The 21,792-nt window shown below is 44.8% G+C and overlaps 1 protein-coding gene across 8 annotated transcripts in view; it reads left to right on the forward strand.

Annotated features, from left to right (window-relative positions):
- MCC (MCC regulator of WNT signaling pathway) overlaps positions 1-21,792 on the forward strand; it is a 309,780-nt gene that overhangs the window by 224,136 nt on the left and 63,852 nt on the right. For all 8 annotated transcript variants that reach the window (XR_005986779.1, XR_005986780.1, XR_005986781.1 and 5 more), the window contains 6 exons: positions 4,357-4,503; positions 5,457-5,546; positions 6,645-6,793; positions 12,259-12,399; positions 16,081-16,184; positions 19,257-19,440. Coding sequence is in view for 5 of the 8 variants with exons in the window: in XM_041748456.1 (XP_041604390.1) it covers positions 4,357-4,503; positions 5,457-5,546; positions 6,645-6,793; positions 12,259-12,399; positions 16,081-16,184; positions 19,257-19,440 (815 nt within the window). In the remaining 3 variants the exon portion in view is untranslated. The remainder of the gene's footprint in view (positions 1-4,356; positions 4,504-5,456; positions 5,547-6,644; positions 6,794-12,258; positions 12,400-16,080; positions 16,185-19,256; positions 19,441-21,792) is intronic.

Genomic DNA, 21,792 nt, shown 5'->3' on the forward strand with positions numbered 1-21,792 from the left:
ATTCTCTTTTCTCCCTTTGAGAGCCATTAAGGTATAAACGAGACATGCAGCGTTCTGGCATTTTAGGCTCATTTCCTTACTTGGACCTTTCAGAGTTCTCCCTGCCTGGTTCCACCCTGCCTATGTTGTCTCTTCCTTTTTATTTGCTTGGTGAACTTGACCTCCTAGATTGAATCCCAGTGTTTCCTACTATGGCGAGGCAGAGGCAGTGTTTCTTTTATACTTTGAAGCTCCTATTGCTAATCCTTTTCAGAGTCCATTCATGTTGTAATGTTTGGCTAGACTTCAAGCCCCTAAAAAAATAAATCTTACCTTCATACTCTCATGTTTCCAATATATGCAACAGATTGACTCCTTTTCTCTTGAGTGAGAGAGAGAGAGAGAGAGCGTGCGTGCTGGCATGAGCCTGTGTAAATAAATGAGTGGGGGTGGGAGGGACAGAGGGAGAGGGAGAGAATCTTAAGTAGGCTCCAGGTTCAGTGTGGAGGCCAACGTGGGACTCAGTTTCACAACCCTGAGGTCACAACAGCTGAAATCAAGAGTTGGACACTTAACCGACTGAGCCACCCAGGAGCCTCTATAATAGATTGCCTTCTTTTCTGGGCATCTAGATGAGTACTGACTATGTACTCACTTTAGGAGAAATTAGAAAATGGCCACTCAAATCATGTTCTGTGTTCTATTGCTGAACTCCAATTGAGAAAGCCTGGAAAGGATAATGAATGACTTTCTTATAAGTATTGATTCCTAGTTTAGGGTAGCGGTGATTTCCAGCTACCCCATGACTCCAAACCACATGTTTTGTAGAGATAAACATATTTTCTTTAATAAAATATTTCCAGTGAAGGATGGGCATATTATTTAACTACCCCAAACTCAGTGGCTTAAAACAACAGAGATTTTTCTCTCATAGTTCTGGAGTCCACGCAACCAAGGTGTTGGAGGGCTGTGCTTCCTCCAAGGGCTCTTGACTTTCCAGGTTCTGGTAGGTCCTGGAGTTCTTTGACTTGAGGCCAATCTCAGCCTCCATCTTTACTTGGCCTTCTTCTCTGTGTCTCTGTATCTCCCCCCATACCCCAAGTAATCTCTGCGCCCAACGTGGGGTCCAAACTCAGAACCCCAAGAGTCACACACTCCACCAACCGAGCCAGCCAAGCACCCCGTGTACCTCTGTGTCTTAAATTTCCCTCTCCTTTTTCTTTTAAGGATACCAGTCATTAGATTTAGGACACACCCTAGATCCAGGATGATCTCATCCTGAGATTCTTTTTTTTTTTTTTTTTTTAAAGATTTATTTATTTATTCATGAGAGACACACAGAGAAAGGCAGAGACAGGCAGAGGGAGAAGCAGGCTCCATGCAGGGAGCCTGATATGGGACTCAATCCTGGGTCTCCAGGATCATACCCTGGGCCAAAGGCGACACTAAACCACTGAACCACCTGGGCTGCCGAACATCCTGAGATTCTTAATTATATCTACAAGGATCATATTCCAAAATGAGGTCACATTCATAGATACTGCAAGCTTAAAAATTGAACCTATCTTTGGTGGGAGCAGGGGAGGGGCATGACACAACCTATAAGAGCAGGTAAGGATGGGACTGAGGACAACCATAGCTGTGTCTCTCCCTTCTCAGGAGAAGCTGTGACTCTCAGCTTCGCCTAAGCTGAGTCAGCAAATTGGTTTTAGCCTTCATTTCTGTGCGTTTATTCATTTAAATTCATTAAGACCCCAACCTCCAAATCAAGACAAGTGAGAAAGCTATTTAATCCAGTTGGCTGTCTATCTTTATGACAGACTCACTCCACTCCCTTCAGCTGGATTTTTTTTTTTCACTGCCTAACAATTATCATTAAATGATAAAGCGCAGACCAACAATAAACATGTTTATCATTCCTTAGTTTTCAAAGACATTCTCTAGGTCTAACACTTTTTATTTATTTATTTATTTATTTATTTATTTATTTATTTATTTATTTATTTTTAATTTATTTATGATAGTCACACAGCGAGAGAGAGAGAGAGGCAGAGACACAGACAGAGGGAGAAGCAGGCTCCATGCACCAGGAACCCGACGTGGGATTCGATCCCAGGTCTCCAGGATCGCGCCCTGGGCCAAAGGCAGGCGCTAAACCGCTGCGCTACCCAGGGATCCCCAGTCTAACACTTTTTAAATGAAAATGCATACTTAGATTTAGAAATTGTTTTAGGCACACACGCCTCTGTGTAAACAAGCCATGGAAACATAGAAAGAAAGAATATTAGATACCTTTTCTGTTTCTATTTTTTCAGTGCCATCTTAATTTTCCACAGTGGACATGTTTTACTTGAGTGATTCGAAGAAGAAACTTTTTTTCAGTAACATGGGTAATTTTAAGACAATTTTTATAAATTGCTCAGGACAGTTTATATATATATTTTAAAGTAAGGTGAGTGGGCCAGTTGGTATTCTAGGAACAGACCATGGATTGTTTTGTGAAGGTTTTAGATGCTCTTTAGATTTTGGAGCAGTGTTAACGGTAATTATTCAGGACCTCATCAGACTTTCCCAGCGGTGGCAATGGAAATCCATGGTCTCCGTCCAGGAGGTTTCCCACGTGCCAGGAAGCTGGCTGGATGAAAAGCAGGCCCCTGCTTTGCCATGTGGCCTAACAAGGCACCCGCATTGTGCCTCTTCCTGATTTGTTGGGGACCAGTCCAGAATAAGCCCTGTCATCTCTCACCACAATACCATTTAGCTTCAACAAGCATGTGTTTTTCTAGTCTTTAAACTCTTTTGAGGTCTGCCTTTTGTCTGGTGTGCTCTGAGGACGACCCGCATTTCCATCAGCCCCCATTACTGGAAGCCATAGCCTAGAGTGAGGCACTTTGTAGCTGTTACACTATTGAATACAATTCGCTCCAAGGGAAATTTTCCTCTTTTGGCTTCTAATATGTTGACGAATATTCAGTATTTTTGAAATTTCAATTACTTATGGTTCCCAATTTAGCAGGTTAGAGACATCCAAGATACTTAATATGAGAAACTTTCCAGTCGCTTTTAGAGAAGGGTTTGTTGTCAAAGATGCAGCTCCCTTCCTCCTGTCTCTGAGACTGAAGTGCTGTGTGGTCCTAAGAGTCCCTTAAGACTCAAGGTGTAAGCCCCCACCTGGGAGCATCTGCAGATCCTGGGAGCCTATTACATATACAGATTCCACCTACTAAATCAGAATCCCTAGGGGTGGGGCCCTGGGCTCTGTGTTTTTTACAAGCCTCCTGGGCATTCTGGTGCACTGACAAGTTTGGAAAGCCTTGACTTAGAGGTCCTGGTGCTAATTCTTCCCAGCAGAACCAAGTGCCTATTTGTAAGGACCCTTGGGTGCTGTAATCAGTTTACCCTTCAAGGTACACATTGTTCCTGATGCTAAAACTGCAATCCAGGTCATCAGACCAATTTCTAACAATTATTTTCACTTGCTTGGAGCACTTCTCACTTTGGAAATCACTGAGCCATAACCACAAAGAAGAGAATTTGGATATTTAAATTATGTGCAGGGAATTGTGTGTTCTAAATGTAATTCAAAGGACCCTGTATTTCTCTTCTATATGGAAAGACTGTTTAGATGTTCCTTCCCACTGTCCCCCAGATAATCCCTTCTTGAAGTCTCTTGGGGGAGAAAACCACAGGTGCATCTATGTCTTCTCCTTAGCTCCCCTCCTTGCCAGTGCATGTGGCTCTTCTATACCATGCAGTTCTTCAAGTACAGCATGTCACCCTGATGCCTGTGCTCTTGTGCAAGCTGTTCTCCACCCCAACTTACTCCTACCCCCATCAGAGCCGGCCCCTACTCATCTCATCTACTGTTACCTGGCCACTTGCAAGACTATTCAAGCACCATCACCTCCTTCCCTGTCAACTTTTGATGAAGGCACATTTTTCCCCCTTGTCTGCTTCCTACAATACCCTAGGCAGATATTTACAGCACTAATGTGCACTTGCATTGAAATTATTTGTTCTCTTTTCCTCTGAGCTTTGAGTTCCAGGAGAGTGGCAATTTTAATCCCAGGTTCTCCATCTGCATTGCCCAAGACATTCAAGCCCATGAGTTAGAATGAATAAACATTTCTTAAAGATGGTCCTGCCATCTCTGCTGGAAGCTTTCAAAGCCTTAGAAAACATTTTTAGATCATATTTGCAAAGAACAGTTGATGGCCAGCCGGTGGTAGGTCAAACTTCTCTGTGGACTCAACCAAGTGAGCTTTTCAGTGAAGCTGATCTTTTAGTGGAAATGAAAACCCAGCCATCCAGCCATCTGTTATTTTGCCCTTTGGCCAGGGAAGCCACCACCTCTGTCTAAAGGCATTATTATTTCAGGTTCGAGAGCTTCAAACACGACTACAGAGCGTGCAGGCCACAGGGCCCTCTAGCCCTGGCCGCCTCACTTCCGCCAACCGCCCAGTTAACCCCAGTACCGGGGAGCTGAGCACGAGCAGCAGCAGCAATGACATTCCCATTGCCAAGGTGAGCTCCAGGGGCGGGCGGGAACCCTGCTCTTTATCTGGAATCAGCACCAGCTTCTACCATGCATTGCTGCTGTACAGTCATGTGAAGAGCTCATAGGGCCCCAAGGGGCATCCCTTGTACTCCAAAGGCCTCCTATGCTGGGGCTGCAGGGAGGAATAAACCACTGGTAGTTTTAAGTCTCTCTCAGCTGTGACCTGGATGCCAACTCTCATTAATCAGCCAGGAGGAGCAGGTCATAGCTGACAAGTCATTATGGAAAATGCAATATTTTGTGAGGTTCTACAATAGTAAGGGGTGGATGGATAGTTGCTCCTGAGGGCCTAGTTTCAGCCCAGAAAGGGACCCTGAGTAAATGAATCAGTGATCTCCCTTCTCATAGCACCAATAGCCCTGCTTGCAGAAAAATAGATTCTGGTGGGTAGGCCGTGGCAGTTAGAGAAGCAGCCCCATCGCTGCTCATAGGTTGAGTCTAATACAGAAGGAGTATTCAAATGACACATGTGCTTTTCCCTGGTAGTCTACCAGTCTCCACAAGAAGATTTGTTCTCAACCATCAAGTTGAATAAATGAGGTCAAACCCTTGCTTCTCAACCAGAAATGATCCTGTCCCCCCGAGGGATATTTAGCAATGTCTGGAGACATTTCTGATGGTCACAACTAGAGTGCTATTGGCATCTTGTGGCTAGGAGCCTGGGATGCCACTAGCCATCCTACAGTGCACAGAATAGCCCTCTACAACGGAGATTATCCAACCCAAGATGTCACTAGTGCTGAGGTTGGGAAACCATGGGTTAAGCAGATGGTGGAAAAATTGGACAAGTGAGTTATTTTTAGGAAAATGATTAATCAGTTTAGTTGCCATGGCTAAACAGTAGCCCTGTATAAGTGCAGTCTTGACAGTTTATCTGGAAAGTGATATGTCATTTTTTGATAATTTTTTGTTTTTCAAGATTGCTGAGAGGGTGAAGCTATCGAAGACCAGGTCTGAGTCTTCATCATCGGATCGGCCGGTCCTAGGATCAGAAATCAGTAGTATAGGGGTGAGTGTTCACAAGAAACAAGGCAAGAAAGTAAGTGCCCAGTAGAGCTACATAGACAGCAGCTTGTAGATGACCGAACTTCCCAAGTTCACCTCCTGTAAACCAGTTAATTATAAAATAAATTATACCCCATTTCCTTCCAGAGGATCAGATTAAAGAGTACCATGGTTTCTTCATCAGGGAATTACTTATTCAGCTATGAAGGAGTTTCTCTTTTTCTCTACCTGGAAACTTTCAGAAAGAAATGACTTATGTCTAGTTGCTGGTAATACAGATAAAAGTCTTAAAGTACCTGCTTATATCACCCTGCTATCCCAGAGACTGAGTGGGTCAAGGAGCTCTGAAAGAATTTGACTTTTTGCATATGCCTCTTAAAAGGGAATGTGCTCTCCACTGAGGATGAATGCTGCCTTTGAAGTGTAGCCCAATGCTGAGAAATACCAGAACCTTCTCACTTAGTACCAGGGTTTTCATCTGAAGAGCCTAAAAACCCCTTGGGGCCATAAGAGCTGATGAATGGTAGGAAGGGAATTGTTTTAGTTCCCTAAGGAATATTTTTTTAGGATTGGGGCTGAGGCTGAGAGTCAGCTATTTGATCCTCAGGGGTGGGGAAAGCCTGAATAGTATTTTTGAAGCCCTAATTTAGAATTTTGCACTGAGAAAAATTGCATGGATCCAGATTCAATGCCAAAGCCAAACTGTGAAAATAAAGGAGCTGGCTGCACTCTTTGGCTGCAGCAAACAGAGAGGCAAGGGCATGGAGGGGCAGGGGGTCAGGAAGGGGAAGGGAGGACAGACTCTGCTCAATATCCCCAAATCTAGGAACTCTAAAGAGGCATGTTCCCCAGGCTGGCTGCCCAGAAACACATGCCTAGAGGATACAGCCGTATTTTGATTCTGTTTATGTGCTATTTTCACAGTAGTTAGCTTTTTATCATAGAATCATACTACACAGACTGAGAAGGATCAGGGTAACCATTTCCTGGTGCCTGGTTGTCAAGGAATATCGGCTGTAAATTCTTTTGCATGCAAAACATGCCTGAGGACTGGTCCCTAAAGCGACACTGACTAGAGGGGGATTCATGCTTACCTGTGCAGGTATCCAGCAGTGTGGCGGAACACCTGGCCCACTCTCTTCAGGACTGCTCCAACATCCAGGAAATCTTCCAGACACTCTACTCACATGGATCTGCCATCTCCGAAAGCAAAATTAGAGAGTTTGAGGTGGAAACAGAACGATTGAATAGGTAAGGAGAAATTCTGTAACTTTGAGCGATGGTGTTATGGGGGTGGGGAGCTGCCCTCGTTTCTCTTTCAAAGATCAGTTCAAGTTGGCTTATGAATTGTGAGGCTGTCAGGCTGGTGGGCGGGGAGTTCCCACCTTCTTGTTCATCAGAGGAGCGTTTATGGCAGTCAGGGCTGGCTTCGTGGGCCTTGTGTGACCTGTGTATTCAAACTCACAAGCCTCATGTTTGGAAACATCCACACTTGGCTTTCCTGTTCTACTGTCACCATTTTAAATTCTTGGGGCGGGCAGCCCTGATAGCGCAGCGGTTTAGCACCTACAGCCCAGGGCGTGATCCTGGAGACCCGGGATCAAGTCCCACATCAGGCTCCCTACATGGAGCCTGCTTCTCCCTCTGCCTATGTCTCTGCCTCTCTCTCTCTAGCTGTGTCTCTATGAATAAATAAATAAAATCTTTAAAAAATAAAAAATAAATAAATAAATTCTTGGAGCACCTGAGTGTCTCAGCTGGTTAAGTGCTTGCCTTATGCTCCGGTCATGATCCTAGGGTCCTGGGATCGAGCCCTGTGTTAGGCTCCCCACTACTGGGGAGCCTACTTCTCCCTTCTCCTCTGCAGCTCTCCCTGCTTGTGCTCTCTGTCTCTCTCTCTCTCTCAAATAAATGGATAGAACCTTTTAAAAAATAAAAATAAATTCTTAATTTATGAAGCAGAGTTCCACCTTTTTATTTCGTACTGGCCTTTGCAGATTAGGTGCCAAGTCCTGGGAACAGTTTGTATTGAATAACAAGTAGGTCAGAAAGACAAGCTGGCCTCCAAGCATGCCTGCCTGTGCTGCCAGGAACCACAGAGAGAATCTCCGGAATATTGAGTCCGCATCCTCCGGGCGCCTGGAACTATCAGGAACCAGCAAAGGCAGTCTTATTGAGACATTCTGGGGTTGACCAAATATGCTGGTCTAGCCCTCCCTGCTCCCCCAGAGGCTGCCTCATTTCATTTATGCTGTTTGCAAATGTACGTAATCCTCAGTCCCTACATTCTATCCTACTTAGTCCTACTTAGAATAACTTTCTAAGTAGGTCTAACTGTCCTGCTTAGAAAGTTTTCCCAGTTTTATGGATTCTTCCCAAATCTCACAACAGAGGTAGTTAAAGTTTATACTTATGCCTCTTGGCAAAGGCTGGTTTATAGGTCATCCCAGAAATGAGGGTTGCTGACAAAGCAAACAAGGACCAGGGCCAAATCCTGGTAAACCACGGACTCAGAATGGGTCCTGCAGGGGCAGAGCGCACTGCTGAATCACATCCAAGTGTGGCGTGGCTGCCTTGACCTACCAGTCTTCAGTGGGAGAGCACAGTGAGAATTTGAAAGGCTTATGAACTAACCAGGAAGAAATGTGGATGCCAGCCCCCCTCTACCGTTGCTTAATACCGTTCCTCTTGTGTCTGGCAAGCCTGAATAGATTGAATTGTAATGTTACTCCTCCCTGATTTGAAGCTGTTTAATACAGTGCTTAAGGACTAAGGAAATGCAGCAGTCTAGGTCATTTCAAATCTGGAAATTAAGTGGTTTCCTTATTAAATCCGAAATACTTATGAGTGACAATCCTGATGATTATCTTATAGCAGTAAAACAGCCCTGTCAGTACATGGCCAGGGAGTGCTTAAAATCTGAATCAGATATGCCCTTTGCAGTTTAATGAAGTTAGATGCCTTCAGGGGCCCTCCATGAGTGAGGAACTCCTCTCTACAGATTCTAGGATTTCGCAAGTCTGCTTTGTGGTTGAACTTGGGGGAGGTTCATTTCTCAGTTCTACGCACTGAACTGAGACACCAGAGAAAAGGGAAGAATTTGGTCCTTGTAGCTCACATTATCATGGTGTCTTGGTTTGCCAAGGGTTCTCACAAACAACCACTTAATCTTCAACATGGGAGGGTACAGTAGTCCCATTTTGCAAATGAGAAAACAAAGGCTTTGATGTTAAGCGACTTGCCTTGAGTCCAGCGCTGTTCAATAGCCCAGCTGAAATTCTACCCCTGCCCTTGGACTTCCCCTCCAGTATCTTCTCTCTGAAGAGACAGCTGAAGAGATAGCTACAACTAGAATGTGGGAATAATCTTAGAAATAGCCTACCAGTATGTCCTCATGTCTGCCATTGAACTGTTCATCTGAAAGTTGGAGGCCCTATTTCACCCCCAAAATGAGAGCCTTTAGCTTTGTGATTGTGTGTGGAATGGGGGTTATATCTCCTCAGAAGTGATTCCTTATGTAACAAATCTGTTTTAAGCACCTACTCTGTACTAAGTTATTTGTCATGCAAAGGAAAGAAAAACAGACAAGGTCCCTGCTCTCATGGAACTTATATTCTGTTAGGGGAGTTATACAAGAAGCAAACAAATGAGATCTTAAGAGAACTCACAGTAAACAAGGCACTGTGATAGAGGAGGGGTGAAAGTGTTGCTTTTTCGGTAGGCTACAGGCCGAGTCTGGAGCCCAACATGGGGCTCAAACTCAAAACCATGATATCAAGCCCTGAGCTGAGATCAAGAGTCAGATGCTTAATGGATGCTCAGCCAAGGGAAACACCCAGGTGTCCCCAGGGGGTGTTAATTTTAGATAGGTAGCCAGGGAAAGCATCTCTGAAGAGGGGGCTTTATTTTTATTTTTTTTTAAATTTTTTTTAAATTTTTTATTTATTTATGATAGTCACAGAGAGAGAGAGAGAGGCAGAGACACAGGCGGAGGGAGAAGCAGGCTCCATGCACCGGGAGCCTGATGTGGGATTCGATCCCGGGTCTCCAGGATCGCACCCTGGGCCAAAGGCAGGTGCCAAACCGCTGCGCCACCCAGGGATCCCTGAAGAGGGGGCTTTAAGTTGAAATTTTATTTTTGTTAAGATTTAAAAAATTTATTTATTCATGAGAGACAGAGAGGCGGGGGGCAGAGGGAGAAGCAGGCTCCATGCAGGGAGCCTGATGCCAGACTTGATCCCCGGATTCCGGGATCACACGTGGGCCGAAGGCAGGTGCTAAACCTCTGAGGCACCCAGGGATCCCTAAGTTGAGATTTTTAAAGGAAGCAGCCATATGACAAACTAAGAGTCTTATGGACCAAATTACAACCTTAAGATCGAAAAGGAGGTTGATGTGAAGTAAGAACTGTCCAAAGGCCAGTGGAACTGAAATGGAGTGAATGAAAGAAGTCATATACAGTAAAGGTAGCAGAGTTGGCAGGGCTCAGTGGGATATGGATTTTTTTTTTTAAGATTTTATTTATTCATGAAAGACAGAGAGAGAGAGGCAGAGACATAGAAGTAGGCTACATGCAATGAGCCCGATGTGGGACTCGATCCCGGGTCTCCAGGATAAGGCCCTGGGATGAAGGCAGTGCTAAACCGCTGAGCCACTCGGGCTGCCCGGGATATGGATTTTGAGGCCGTGGACCAAGTTTGTTCTTTATTCTAAGTGTCATTGGAAGTCGTTAAAGGATTTTATGTGAATCTGATTAAAATTTTGGAAGATGACTCAGGTGTAAAGAATGGAAAGAGGGGCAAGAGCGGATGCAGAACAATGACTGCAGAGGCCCAATGTGGCCAAAGTGGAGGTGATGTGAAGAGGGTGGGGGTCAGTGTTTTTGGTGATAAATTCAGTGGAAACTGCAGTTACAATTAGATCTGGATGTAAGAGAAAGGGATGGTCTCAAGATTCTCACGTGTCTCACCTGTATTGTTGGGTGGATGGTGGTAGCATTTACTGAGATGTAGATTACTGAGATAGGGGAGGACAAGATTTGAGGAAAATCAAGAGTCTTAAATTTGAGGTGCCAGTATGACATCCAAATGGAAATATCAGGAAACATCTGGAGATGTGAGAATGGCACTCAGAAGAGAGATCTGAACTAAAGAAATTTGTGATCCATAGGAATATAAATGCCTGATGAAGTCATAGGACTGAATAAAATCACCCTGAAGGGAGGAGTGTTGATAGAGGAGGGCAGCCAGGGCTGTGTCCCAAGGGAATGCCAACCCCCACAGATTTCATAGAAAATAAGGAATGAACAAAGGAGACAGAAGGAATGATCTATAAGGCAGGAAGAGAACCAGTAAAGACCTATTATGATCCAAATGAGAGAGAACATTTTCAGAAGGAAGGAGTAGCCGTTTAGTGGGGTGTTGCCTGAGAAGGCCCGTTAAATGGGATTGGCCACGTGGAAGTCTGTGAGCTCGCTAAAGAGTTCCACCTACTTAGTGAGGACCGAATGTACACTGGAGCAAGTTGGAGTAAATGAGAGTGGGGACTGTTTCAAGAAATCTTAATGTCAACAAGAACAAAACAGTATGTTCTTGTAATGCCTTACATTGAATTAAGCTTGGAGTTGCCAAAACCTCACAGTGGTCTTCGTTATACACCCACGAGACATCTCTCATGTTGGTGTCTCCATATTCTGCTCTAAGATATGTGGTCCGATGATTGGTCCTCAAGGCAAATGGCTTCCAAGACCCTTACCATTTCAAGAGTCACTTGCATTTTATATGTGTGAAACCCTGTGTGTCTTTAAGACTTGGTGGTCAGAGTACTATCAATGGATGTGTCCATGGGAAATGAATCATTACATCCAGAGCCTCTGTCTCAGGACAGAAAACAGAGAAGCGGAAGGCTTATGTTTTGCTGACTTTGCCAAAAACTCATTTGCTCTGAATTTGTAGTTCTGATTTCTATAAAGCATGAAGTGGGTCCAGTCCCACTGCTTGTCCTACCAGTAGTCAGCAGTTGTGGCACTGTACAACCTGGAAGGAGTTTTGAACACAATCCACAGTTGCTGGTCTGTTGCCCATTCAAAGGGCCCTTAGGGACAGTTTCTTACTCCCTGATTCATCTTCTGCTCTGTAGTAAGTGGTTAAGAGAAGAGGATCTGAGGTCAAACTGCCTAGTTCAAATCCCAGGGCAAGGCACTTAACCTTTCGTTGCCTCTGTTTGCTCCTCTGAGAATGGGGATGATAATACTTAATTCAAAGGGTGATGGCAGGTTATTGAGCAAGGGTTTAACACATAGTAGCTATTACTATGGTACTGCCTTTTTTTTTTTTTTTTTTTTTTTTGTCCCTGTGGAGGGTGGTTTATTGAAGTGCACCTGTCATGCCTCTCATAAGAGCCTGAGGAAACGTGATTGACTTCTTTCCCTGGTGGATCCTCAGCACCTCACACGTAACTGGCACATGGTGTGTTGCTGGCTGGGTGGGAAGTAACAGGGGGCTTGTGTGTATTTCTAATTCACACAGAATTTAGTGATTCTTGTACTTAAAGTTGCTTCCTTTATTACTCACATCAGTTACATTTGCTAAAACCTCTGACAAGCTCACCTCCTAACATGCGTGTCTAGCCTGGATCTAGATTAGACCACTCAAATATTGGCAAATGAATTGTAATCCTAATGTGAAATCATAAAAGGGATTTTTCTTTCTTTGTAGCCGCATCGAACATCTCAAATCCCAAAATGACCTCCTGACCATAACCCTGGAAGAATGCAAAAGCAATGCCGAAAGGATGAGCATGCTGGTAGGAAAGTATGAATCCAATGCCACAGCACTGAGGCTGGCCCTGCAGTACAGGTAGGGAAATGCAGGCTGCGTGTGTATATGCGTGTGCGTGTGGGATGGGGAGCATTTTAATTTAGAAATGCATCCACAGTAACCTGCATAAAGTAGAAACCAGTCTTTTAGAACACATACAGAAAGTTGGACCAGCAAATACTAATGTGATACATACTGAAAAATCTATTAGCACCTTGTGATGATTAAGAAAATAAGAGCAATGAGTATGGTGTTGGAAAACTGGTATGTTTCTACTGGCATGTTCAACCTAAGTATTATTCCATTTAAGTAATATCATTCAATATATTTATTTTCATATTTATATATTCATTTGTTGCTCTTATAAGTCTTTATTTATTTTCATATATGTTTTACATTATTATAAGTATAGGATATTCTATTTCCTCAATTTATGGAAGTTCTGTAATGTTTCTTAATTGTCTGCATGCATTTTGAATGGCTGTATCCCCTGCATCTAGTTTATATATCCTTATTTTATTTACTCATTTCTCTAAAAGATATTTAGATTTTTGTGGACTTTGAATATAAAAAACAATTTTATGGGGAATAATTAATACAGATAATACTGTCATTCTTTTGGATATTTTCTGTGGGATAAAATCCCCAAAGCAGGAATTATCGATCAAAAGATATGAATATTTTTGTGGCTTCTCTGGTATGCTTCCAATTTTTTTCCCATAAAAACAAGCCAGTTTAAATGACTGCAGTTCAGGACTCCTGGGTGGCTCAGTGGTTGAGTGTCTGCCTCTGGCTCAGGGTGTGATCCCAAGGTCCTTGGATCCAGTCCTGCATCGGGCTCCCCACAGGGAGCCTGCTTCTCCCTCTACCTATGTCTCCGCCTTTCTCTGTGTGTGTCTCAATAATAAATAAATAAAATCTTTTAAAAAAATAATGAATGACTGCAGTTCATTCATCAATGAGCAAATAGTGTATGAATGTACCACTTCTTTTCAGCCTCATCAGCTTTGCAACTTATCTGTTTTTAAGTTACTATTTGTTTAATAGCTATAAAGCTGTGCATTATTGTTTTCAGGGGTTTATTTTATTAGTGGCACTACTTAGGCATATTTCCAAGATTCCAGAGTAGGGGCGGTACCTTACTCTTAGTATCCTCTGAAAAGATCAGTATGTTTTAAGAAACTTTTTTTTCTTCAAAAAACAAAATCAAACCCCAAAACCTATGAGACCAAGGGAGCCTGGGTGGCTCAGTTAAGCCTCCGACTCTTGATGTCATCTCATGTCTTGACCTCAGAGTCGTGAGTTCAAGCCCCAGGTTAGGCTCTACACTGGGTGTGGAGCCTACTTAAAAAAAGCAAAATCTATGAGACCAAAGCTAGAGCACATCATGCTAGTTTACAGACACACCAAAGCAGACAGGTAATCTACCTGTGATAAATCCTGGAAACAGGCTGTTCTGCAGCAACAGTCTGCCTTTGATCTGTGTGGATGAAGCAGTGTTGCAGCATCTCTAACCTGAAAGATGAACTACCCTTGAAAGGAGGAGCTGCCAGCACCCAGAGCTAATGAATGGGTGATCCTCCTTATCTTTTAGTGGAAGAAGATAGAAGTGAGATGATTGAAAAACGGATGGTCTGTTGACTAAATGTTGAGTAAAGCAACATTTCCTCAGCTTAGCTTAGAGAAACTAATCAGTTATTTGCTTAGCAGGGAAGTTTCTGCGCTGCAGGCGTCTTGTCCAGGAGTACTCGGGCATGGTGCACATGCTCCACTTCCTGTGCAGACATGGATCTGTGTGAGTCATGTATGGCCGTTAGGAAGGGGTCTGTCTCCGGTCCTGGACCTGGTGTGCCCAGTGATGACAGGCACGAAGAGAGAGGCAGAGAGACTAATTTCTTCCTCCTAGAAATCTAAATTTGTCAGAGATTTCGTAAATGTTTCAAGGGGCAATTTTATAAGCATCTAATAGAACTTTCTGTGATGATGGACCTGTTATCTGTGATATATGGTAACTGCTAGCCACGTGTGGCTCTTAAACATAGGATATATGGCTGTGGCAACAAAGGAACTGAATTTTTCTTTTTACTTAACTTAAATTCTTATTTTTTAAAGATTTTTTTAAAGATTTTATTTATTTATTTATTTATGAGAGACACAGAGAGAGAGAGAGAAGCAGAGACAGGCAGAGTGAGAAGCAGGCTCCCTGCGGGGATCCCAATGTGGGACTCCATCCCGGGATTCCAATATTATGCCCTGGGCCAAAGGCAGGTGCTAAGCCACTAGCCACCCAAGGCTAAAGAGGCACCCAAGCCACTAGATCCCCAAAGATTTTATTTATTTGAGAGAGAGCAAGAGAGAAGGGGTGGGGGAGAGGCAGAGGGAGAGTAAGAAGCAGACTCCCTGCTGAGCAGAGAGCCTGATGTGAGCTCGATCCCGGGACCCTGGGATCATGACCTGTGCCAAAGGCAGACACTTAACCAACCGAGCCACCCAGGCGCCCCGTAACTTAAATTCTTTTTAATTTAAATAGCCATATGTGGCTAGCTGGTTACTGAAGATCTAGGTCAAAATTGTGTGCCTCTTCTCTCTCTCTCTCTCTCTCTCTCTCTCTCTCTCTCTCTCTTCCTTCCTTCCTTCCTACGTACCTACCTACCTTCCCATTACTGTGTAACTATTTCTTGTGCCTCAGTTTCTAGGGTCAGGAAGTGGGGAGAGTGATTTAGCTCAGTAGTGTTCTAGCTCAGAGTCTCTTAGGAGGTCCTGCTCAAGCTGTCAGCCAGGACTGTGTCATCTGAAACCTTAACTGGAGCTGGCAGATCTGTTTCTTAGAAGGCTCATTCACATAGCCTGTTTGGTGGAGTTCCTCAGTTCTTCACTCACCAGGCTGGAAGCCTAGTTCCTTACCACATGGGTCTCTCCATGGGGCTGCCCAAGAGGCTTCAAGACATGACCACTGGCTTTCTCTAGTGAGAATAATCCAAGACAGAAAGTGAAGGGAGAGAGAGTGACCAAGATGGAAGTCACCATGCTTTTTTATAACCTAATCTTGAAAATGACATCCCATATCCTCTTAGTCACATAGACCAACTCTGGTGTAGTGCAGGAGATAACACAAGGGTGTGGATACCAGCATATGGGATCAGTGGGGGCCATCTTGGAGGCTGGCTACCATAAGCATATTACATTTCCTTTTTAGCCGATCGTTAAAGAAGCATTAAAATTAATTCTCCCACTTTTATTGCTTCTCTGGTATTTTTCTAGATCCTAGTTTATTTATTTTTAGAGAGTGAGAGGCATGCATACGCATCAGTGGGGGTGACAAGTGGTGGGGGGTGGGGGGGGGAGAGAGAGAGAGAGAGAGAGAATGAGAATCCCAAGCAGACTCCACATAGGGCTTGATCTCACCACCCTGAGATCACCACCTGAGCTGAAATCAAGAGTTGGACACTTGACTAGGACTGAGCCACCCAGGCACCCCAAAATCTTAGTTGAAAGTAAAAGTTTAAATTAAGTGAATTGCGGGGCGGCGGGGTGGGGGGGTCAGCATAGCAGGGCAAGCCCTGGGCTTTGTGCGGGAATATTTGTGGGCATTTCCTCCTTACATGGACAGCACGGCTGAGAAGCAGGTCTGGAGCTGCTTCCCCCTCAGGGGACAGTGCTGCACTGAAGAGGCCTACTGTCCCCTCCCAGAGTCGAGGATGCTGTGTGCTTCTGTTTCAGTGAGCAGTGCATAGAAGCCTACGAACTGCTGCTGGCCCTGGCGGAGAGTGAGCAGAGCCTCATCCTGGGGCAGTTCCGGGCAGCTGGCGTGGGGTCCTCCACTGGTAAGTGTGGCCTGGGGCCTGCCCTTCCTCTTCCTTCTCGCCCCCTGCCTCCTTTGCTCCACAGTGCCCCTATTTCACTGCTGGCATCAGAACACCTCCCAGCAACATGAAATTTGCTTGTCAAGTGTGTTTCCCGTTTTTTCCTCATGACCAAGTGAGTAAATTGTTAATATTGAATACAGCAGAACTGGAGTGGAAACAGAATTACAGACCCGTTAAAACAAACAAGCCCTCTCAGGAAACATATTCTCCCCAGCCAACAGTAGGACCAGATAGAGCAGGAGGCCCACAGTTGGTGATGAAAGAGACCTACTTTCCCACATCCTCTCTCTGTGATGCTAAATGTTGAGGGTCCCTTTGCTGTGTCTTGCCTCTTCTCTTTTGCCCCACATCTGTCCTTTTGGGTAGTTTGGAAGCATGGGTTGCATTTCCCTCGTCTCCAGGTGCCTTGTGGACACAGAGGAAATGGTTTCACGCCCCATTGTCCCCTTCAGAGGGCTGCCCCCAGAGCCTAGAGCTCTGCCCTGCCCTGTTGGGGATCAGAAGTGTCAGCAGACCCACTCGCCTCCCCGGCCCCAGGGCCATGTATCACGTTGGCCTGTCTGCACCTCCAGATCTGTATGGCCTCCTACAACCACCCCTCCATTTGGAGTAACTGGAAGAGGTGTGTCGTTGAAAAAGACACAAGTGTGTCATCCTGGTTTAGCAACATTTGCTATAATTTGGCCTGTGATGGTGGCTCTGGGCCTTACAGTGATGTGAAAAGGACACAGTAGAAAAAGTAGAGAGGGAAGAAACACCAAGGGAGACAGGTTGTCATGCCTCAGTGCCAAGGCCTGGATGCTACCTCGGCCTCAGCTTTCTAGCAGCAGCTTCCTTACAGAAGCAACGTCAGGTAAATAGAAAACTGTTTAACTTCAGAGCCAAACGTGGGTGGTGTGGGCAAACCAGGAGTCCTCGGCCACAGGAACCAGGCCATATGTCAGGGACAGGCTTCTCAGCGAGGGCTGGTAGCCTCCACTCTGGCTGCTCTTCCAGGACACACCTTCGCAAGGAAGGTCATGTCAGGGCCCCCCCAGGGTGCGTCCCCACCCTCACCCCGGTGTTCTCATCAGCTCCTCCCCCTCACCTGGGGTCTAGCTTGTGCACTGAACACTTACATGCTTCTCCTCCTTCAGTTTTGACCTGTACAGGAATCTGAAGCAAATCTGAAGGAAAGGAAGTATCCTGGACACTAATTTCCTACTTCATATCCAAGTTATGAGGCAAGGGAGCAGACCTTCATTTGTATGGGTGACCACCCTCTTCTCTCTTCCTTTTTCTTTCTTTCTTTTTTTTTTCTAATAGCATTAACATCCCAGCCCAGAAGTAGAAACTCTGCCAGCATTTCCATTAGAAATCTCATTTTTCAGGGTCTTTTCACTAAACCATAAAACTTTATACCTCATATTAAACAGATCCTAAAATGATCTTGGCCTGCTGTCAATTTTTTTTTTTTTAATATGTGTATTAAGAAAAACGATCAATTAAAGGGAAGAAAAATCAATCCTCTTATTTCCAGTTTGTATCATCAGATGTCTTTAAACCATTCTGTCCTGGAAAAGTACCTTTTATTAGGCTTGTCTCTGCGTGGCACAGTTACTTGGTAGGAGCTGGAAGGGCTTACATAAATCTGCATTTAAAATGCTTAAAATCAATAATGAAATGCTTTGTATTAACATAATCCTGGGTAGCTCATGACATATTTATAAAATGAGCCAGTCAGTAATGTTATGCCTACTTCAGAACAGAATTCAAAGAGCAGTCAGTTAGTGAGATATATGTAAAATACCTCATTTGTGGAAAGAAGAAACACATGAAAGTTGTCAGGGAAATGGCCAAGAAGGGGGTGTCCAAGGAAGCCTACAGGACATATGCACCCATAGCTCTTCCTCACTCTGTAAAGCTGTGAGCTGGCTTACCTTGAGCAGTTCTCTATTAAATTGCCCTTCCACTCTGCTGACAGCAGCAGTTGACTTGCCATTCTGCTCCAATGGGCCATATAGTTGCACAGCAGACCAAGTACTAGCTCAGGACACTCACCCACAGTACCAGCCATGGTGCTTTTTTCTGTCTCTTGTTGACTACATAGGCACTCATTACATTCATTCTAGATGATTTGAAAAATCTCTCCCCAGGCCACCTCTGCCCTGAGACCAGTGGTTTTGAAACTGTGCCCTGGAAAGCTGGAGGAATGTCTTTGAATTGGGCCCCAGCCATGGGCTTGGAGGATGGTGGGGAAACTGAACTGTGTGACCCCTCACCCCACCCCTGTTCATTTCAACTGGTTCTGCATTTACCACTTTTGTATCTTATGCTTTGGCATATAGTTTCATTTGAAAATACTTGAAAGGCTAGGGATTAGGTGGAAGAGGTTGCAGACTGGTGATTTATTTGGCCACCACAAGAATGAGAACGTTTTAGGCAGGGAATTCACTCTCTGTCCCACCACTCCTCAGGTCTTGCCCCAGCCCAGTGACCTGACTCCTGGGCACATTTGGGCTTGCCAGTGCCTGAGCAGAGAGAGAAGTCGGGGGTTAGTACTGTACAGAGAATACACTGCCAATCGAAAGTTCTCATTTTAGCTATTAGGTTTGTTTCTCTTGCCTACAGAAAGCTCTAAGAAAAGCCCTGGTCGTATGGAGGCATAGTTTGAGCCTCATTCACCAGGACATGCCAACACAGGAAGAAAATGGCCCTGTGGTAGATGGCAACTGAGTGGGAGAAGTAAGGAACCTGGATAATGAGAAAATCATAGTGTGTTAGAGCTAGAGACAGACCTCAGAGATTATGTTAGCCAATCCTTCATTGATGAGGACAGTGAGCTTAGAGCAGACGGGCCTTGCTAAGTACAGTTTCTATGTGAGGGCGCCCAGCCCAGCACTGTATCTCTTTGTTGGCCACCCACCAGTAGTTTCTCTCCCCCAGGCCACCTCTGCCCTGAGCAACTAGGAACCGACGAGCCAAACTCGCTGTCACACTTGTCCCATGTAGGTTTGTGTGTATTCATCCTTTGGTTTCTTTGCAATGTAGGAGACCAGTCAGGGGATGAAAACATCACTCAGATGCTCAAGTGTGCACACGACTGTCGGAAGACCGCTGAGAATGCTGCCAAGGCCCTGCTCACAAAGCTGGATGGCAGCTGTGGGGGCGCCTTTGCCGTGGCTGGCTGCAGCGTGCAGCCCTGGGAAAGCCTCTCCTCCAACAGCCACACCAGGTAATTCTCGGCCCTTCTGCTGTGAGGTGGTCGTGCGTCCATGTGTGATCTGCTCACTAGGCTCGGCGTGTGGTGACCCAGCTGTCAGAGACTGTGAGGCTTGGATGAGGACCGAGCTCCCCCTGTGCTTGCAGCTTGCTCCAAGGAGTCAGGGAATTGGCCTGGGAGAGTTGGACAGGGCCTTCTGTGGCCAGGGCGGGAACCACAGTCCAGAGAAGGGGAGATTTGCTCAAGAAAGTGGAACCTGAAGGTGGAACCCAAACCTACCTTTCTGTCTGATGCTCTCTCCCATTTTATTTTATTCTCCATTTCTACATAGTCCTTGATTTCCAAGAGTATTTGGGGGAGCTTAAGGCCCATTTCCTGCCAACGATCCCTATGTACCCATGACCCACGCTGCATCCTGTTCCCAGGCTCCGTTGTCTCCCCTCTCCTTTTCCAGCCTCTGTCCTTTGTAAGCTGTGCTTGGACAATACCCTCTTCTTTTCCTGCCTCTTGTGCTTTGCAGAGTGATACCAAATTCATAGCAGGTACTTAGCAGACACTCAGTGATGAACCGGAGTTCAAGTTCTGTGTCTGTGAATCTGAAGTGGGTACATGAAAAACATGGGGAAGAAAGTAGTGAAGATCTTGCTAAGCATAATTTGCTGAAGCTGTTGGATTCTTTCAGAAGGGAGTAGGGGTTCAGAATGAAGCCTTTCCTAGTGACCTTCCTATTTCTTACCATCGAAGCCCTAAAACCATGAATACCTTCCCTTCATATATCAATTCTCAGTCTAGAAAGTACTTTGTTAAAGATTCTCCTGTGGTAGCCCAATCATAAAAGACAGGAAGGGTGACTTACCCCATTTGCACGGGGGAGAAAGCATTGGCTCAGAAGTCTGTAAGTGGCTTGGCTAGTAAGGTCTCTTGGCTAATACAGGGAAATCAGGACTGAGACTTGGGACTTTGGCACCGAGCACATTACTCTCTCTACTATACCAAGTTGGATATCTTGATGTTAAAAAACAGTTGTCTACTTGCAGATCAAGTGGCAAGACCCACATAAGGCCGGATTAAATCTTAAGAGCCAATGGGGAAATACTGATGTTTCCTTGGTGCCTGAAGGCACATAATGTTCCCATCTCTCTTCCCGCTGGCAGGACCCAGCCATCTGCCTAAATGCATCCATTTACCTGTCCTGGACCTGGGGCCTCAGGAGAGGGGCCATTCCCAATAACATAGTTGGCCAGGTGCTCACAAACTCAAGGGAGTTATTTCCTTTTGACTCCCATGCACCAATCGTCCTCTTCAGTGAAACACTGATCATAATTTATTTTCTTTTTAAAACCACATTCTTCTGCTTAACCACAGAAAGCAGAGGCTCTTCTTAATGACTTTTCCAGATGTGTATGATCTATAATTTCCTTGTTCATTTAGAGTAGAAACGCAGTCCTCGTGCTATCAGAGATACTGTTCTGTTGAACTGGTTAACATGAGAAGCAAGTTGACAGGGAATATATGCTGTTTCAGTAGCTTATAAGGAGCGTGTTATGGATCTTTTGCTCATACCTCCCCATCCCCAAAATAATTTTGTTTTAATCCAAATCAGAGACAAGTTTAGAGTCTGTCAAAAATAAGAACTCTCACGATCCATTTAGTGGAGATTCTGGTCTTGAACATTTGTTAGAAATACTTTAACATATAGATGAGCCTTGATTCTGAGACCATTTTCTTAGAGGAATTTAATTTTTGGTGATATATTAATACAGCTTGAGATCAATTTAAGACATGGTCTTAATTTTCAAGGATGACCTCATGAAAGAATGGCCCCCCCCTTGAATTAATGTCAATCTCAAATATGTCTTCCAATCCAAGTACAGAGGACTTTTGCTCACATTTCACTCAGTTGTCCTTAAAAATTCACTTTCACACTTCCACCCAAGTCAGAGCAGCCAGGGTGGGCACAAAAGAACCACACACAGGCCATTCGTGTGGCACTCCACATTTTTTGGTCCTGACACAACCAGACTACTTTATGTGACATGTGAGCTCTGAAAAAAAGTCCCAAACCACTAACCCTTTTAACGATTATAATGACTAATTTTGTATGGAAATCTTGCCATTCCAGCTTAGATATTCCCCCATGTCAAGTTTATGGGAGAGAGAAATGGAGTTTTCTGTGTTGGAGCTTTACAGGGCTCCATTCCTCCCACCGTCACCAACTGGCACAGAGAATTCCAATCAGGTGACAGTCAGCTATTCCTCAAGGTCTCAGGAAAGGAATGCTGAATGTCCGGTTTCCAGATGCCTTCCTGGCAGCAGATGGACAGCTCCTGATGACAGGAGGGTCGTGGTTTGGGGAAAGGAGCA

This window comes from Vulpes lagopus, chromosome 3 (genome assembly GCF_018345385.1).
Source record: "Vulpes lagopus strain Blue_001 chromosome 3, ASM1834538v1, whole genome shotgun sequence".
NCBI classification, from domain to species: domain Eukaryota; kingdom Metazoa; phylum Chordata; class Mammalia; order Carnivora; family Canidae; genus Vulpes; species Vulpes lagopus.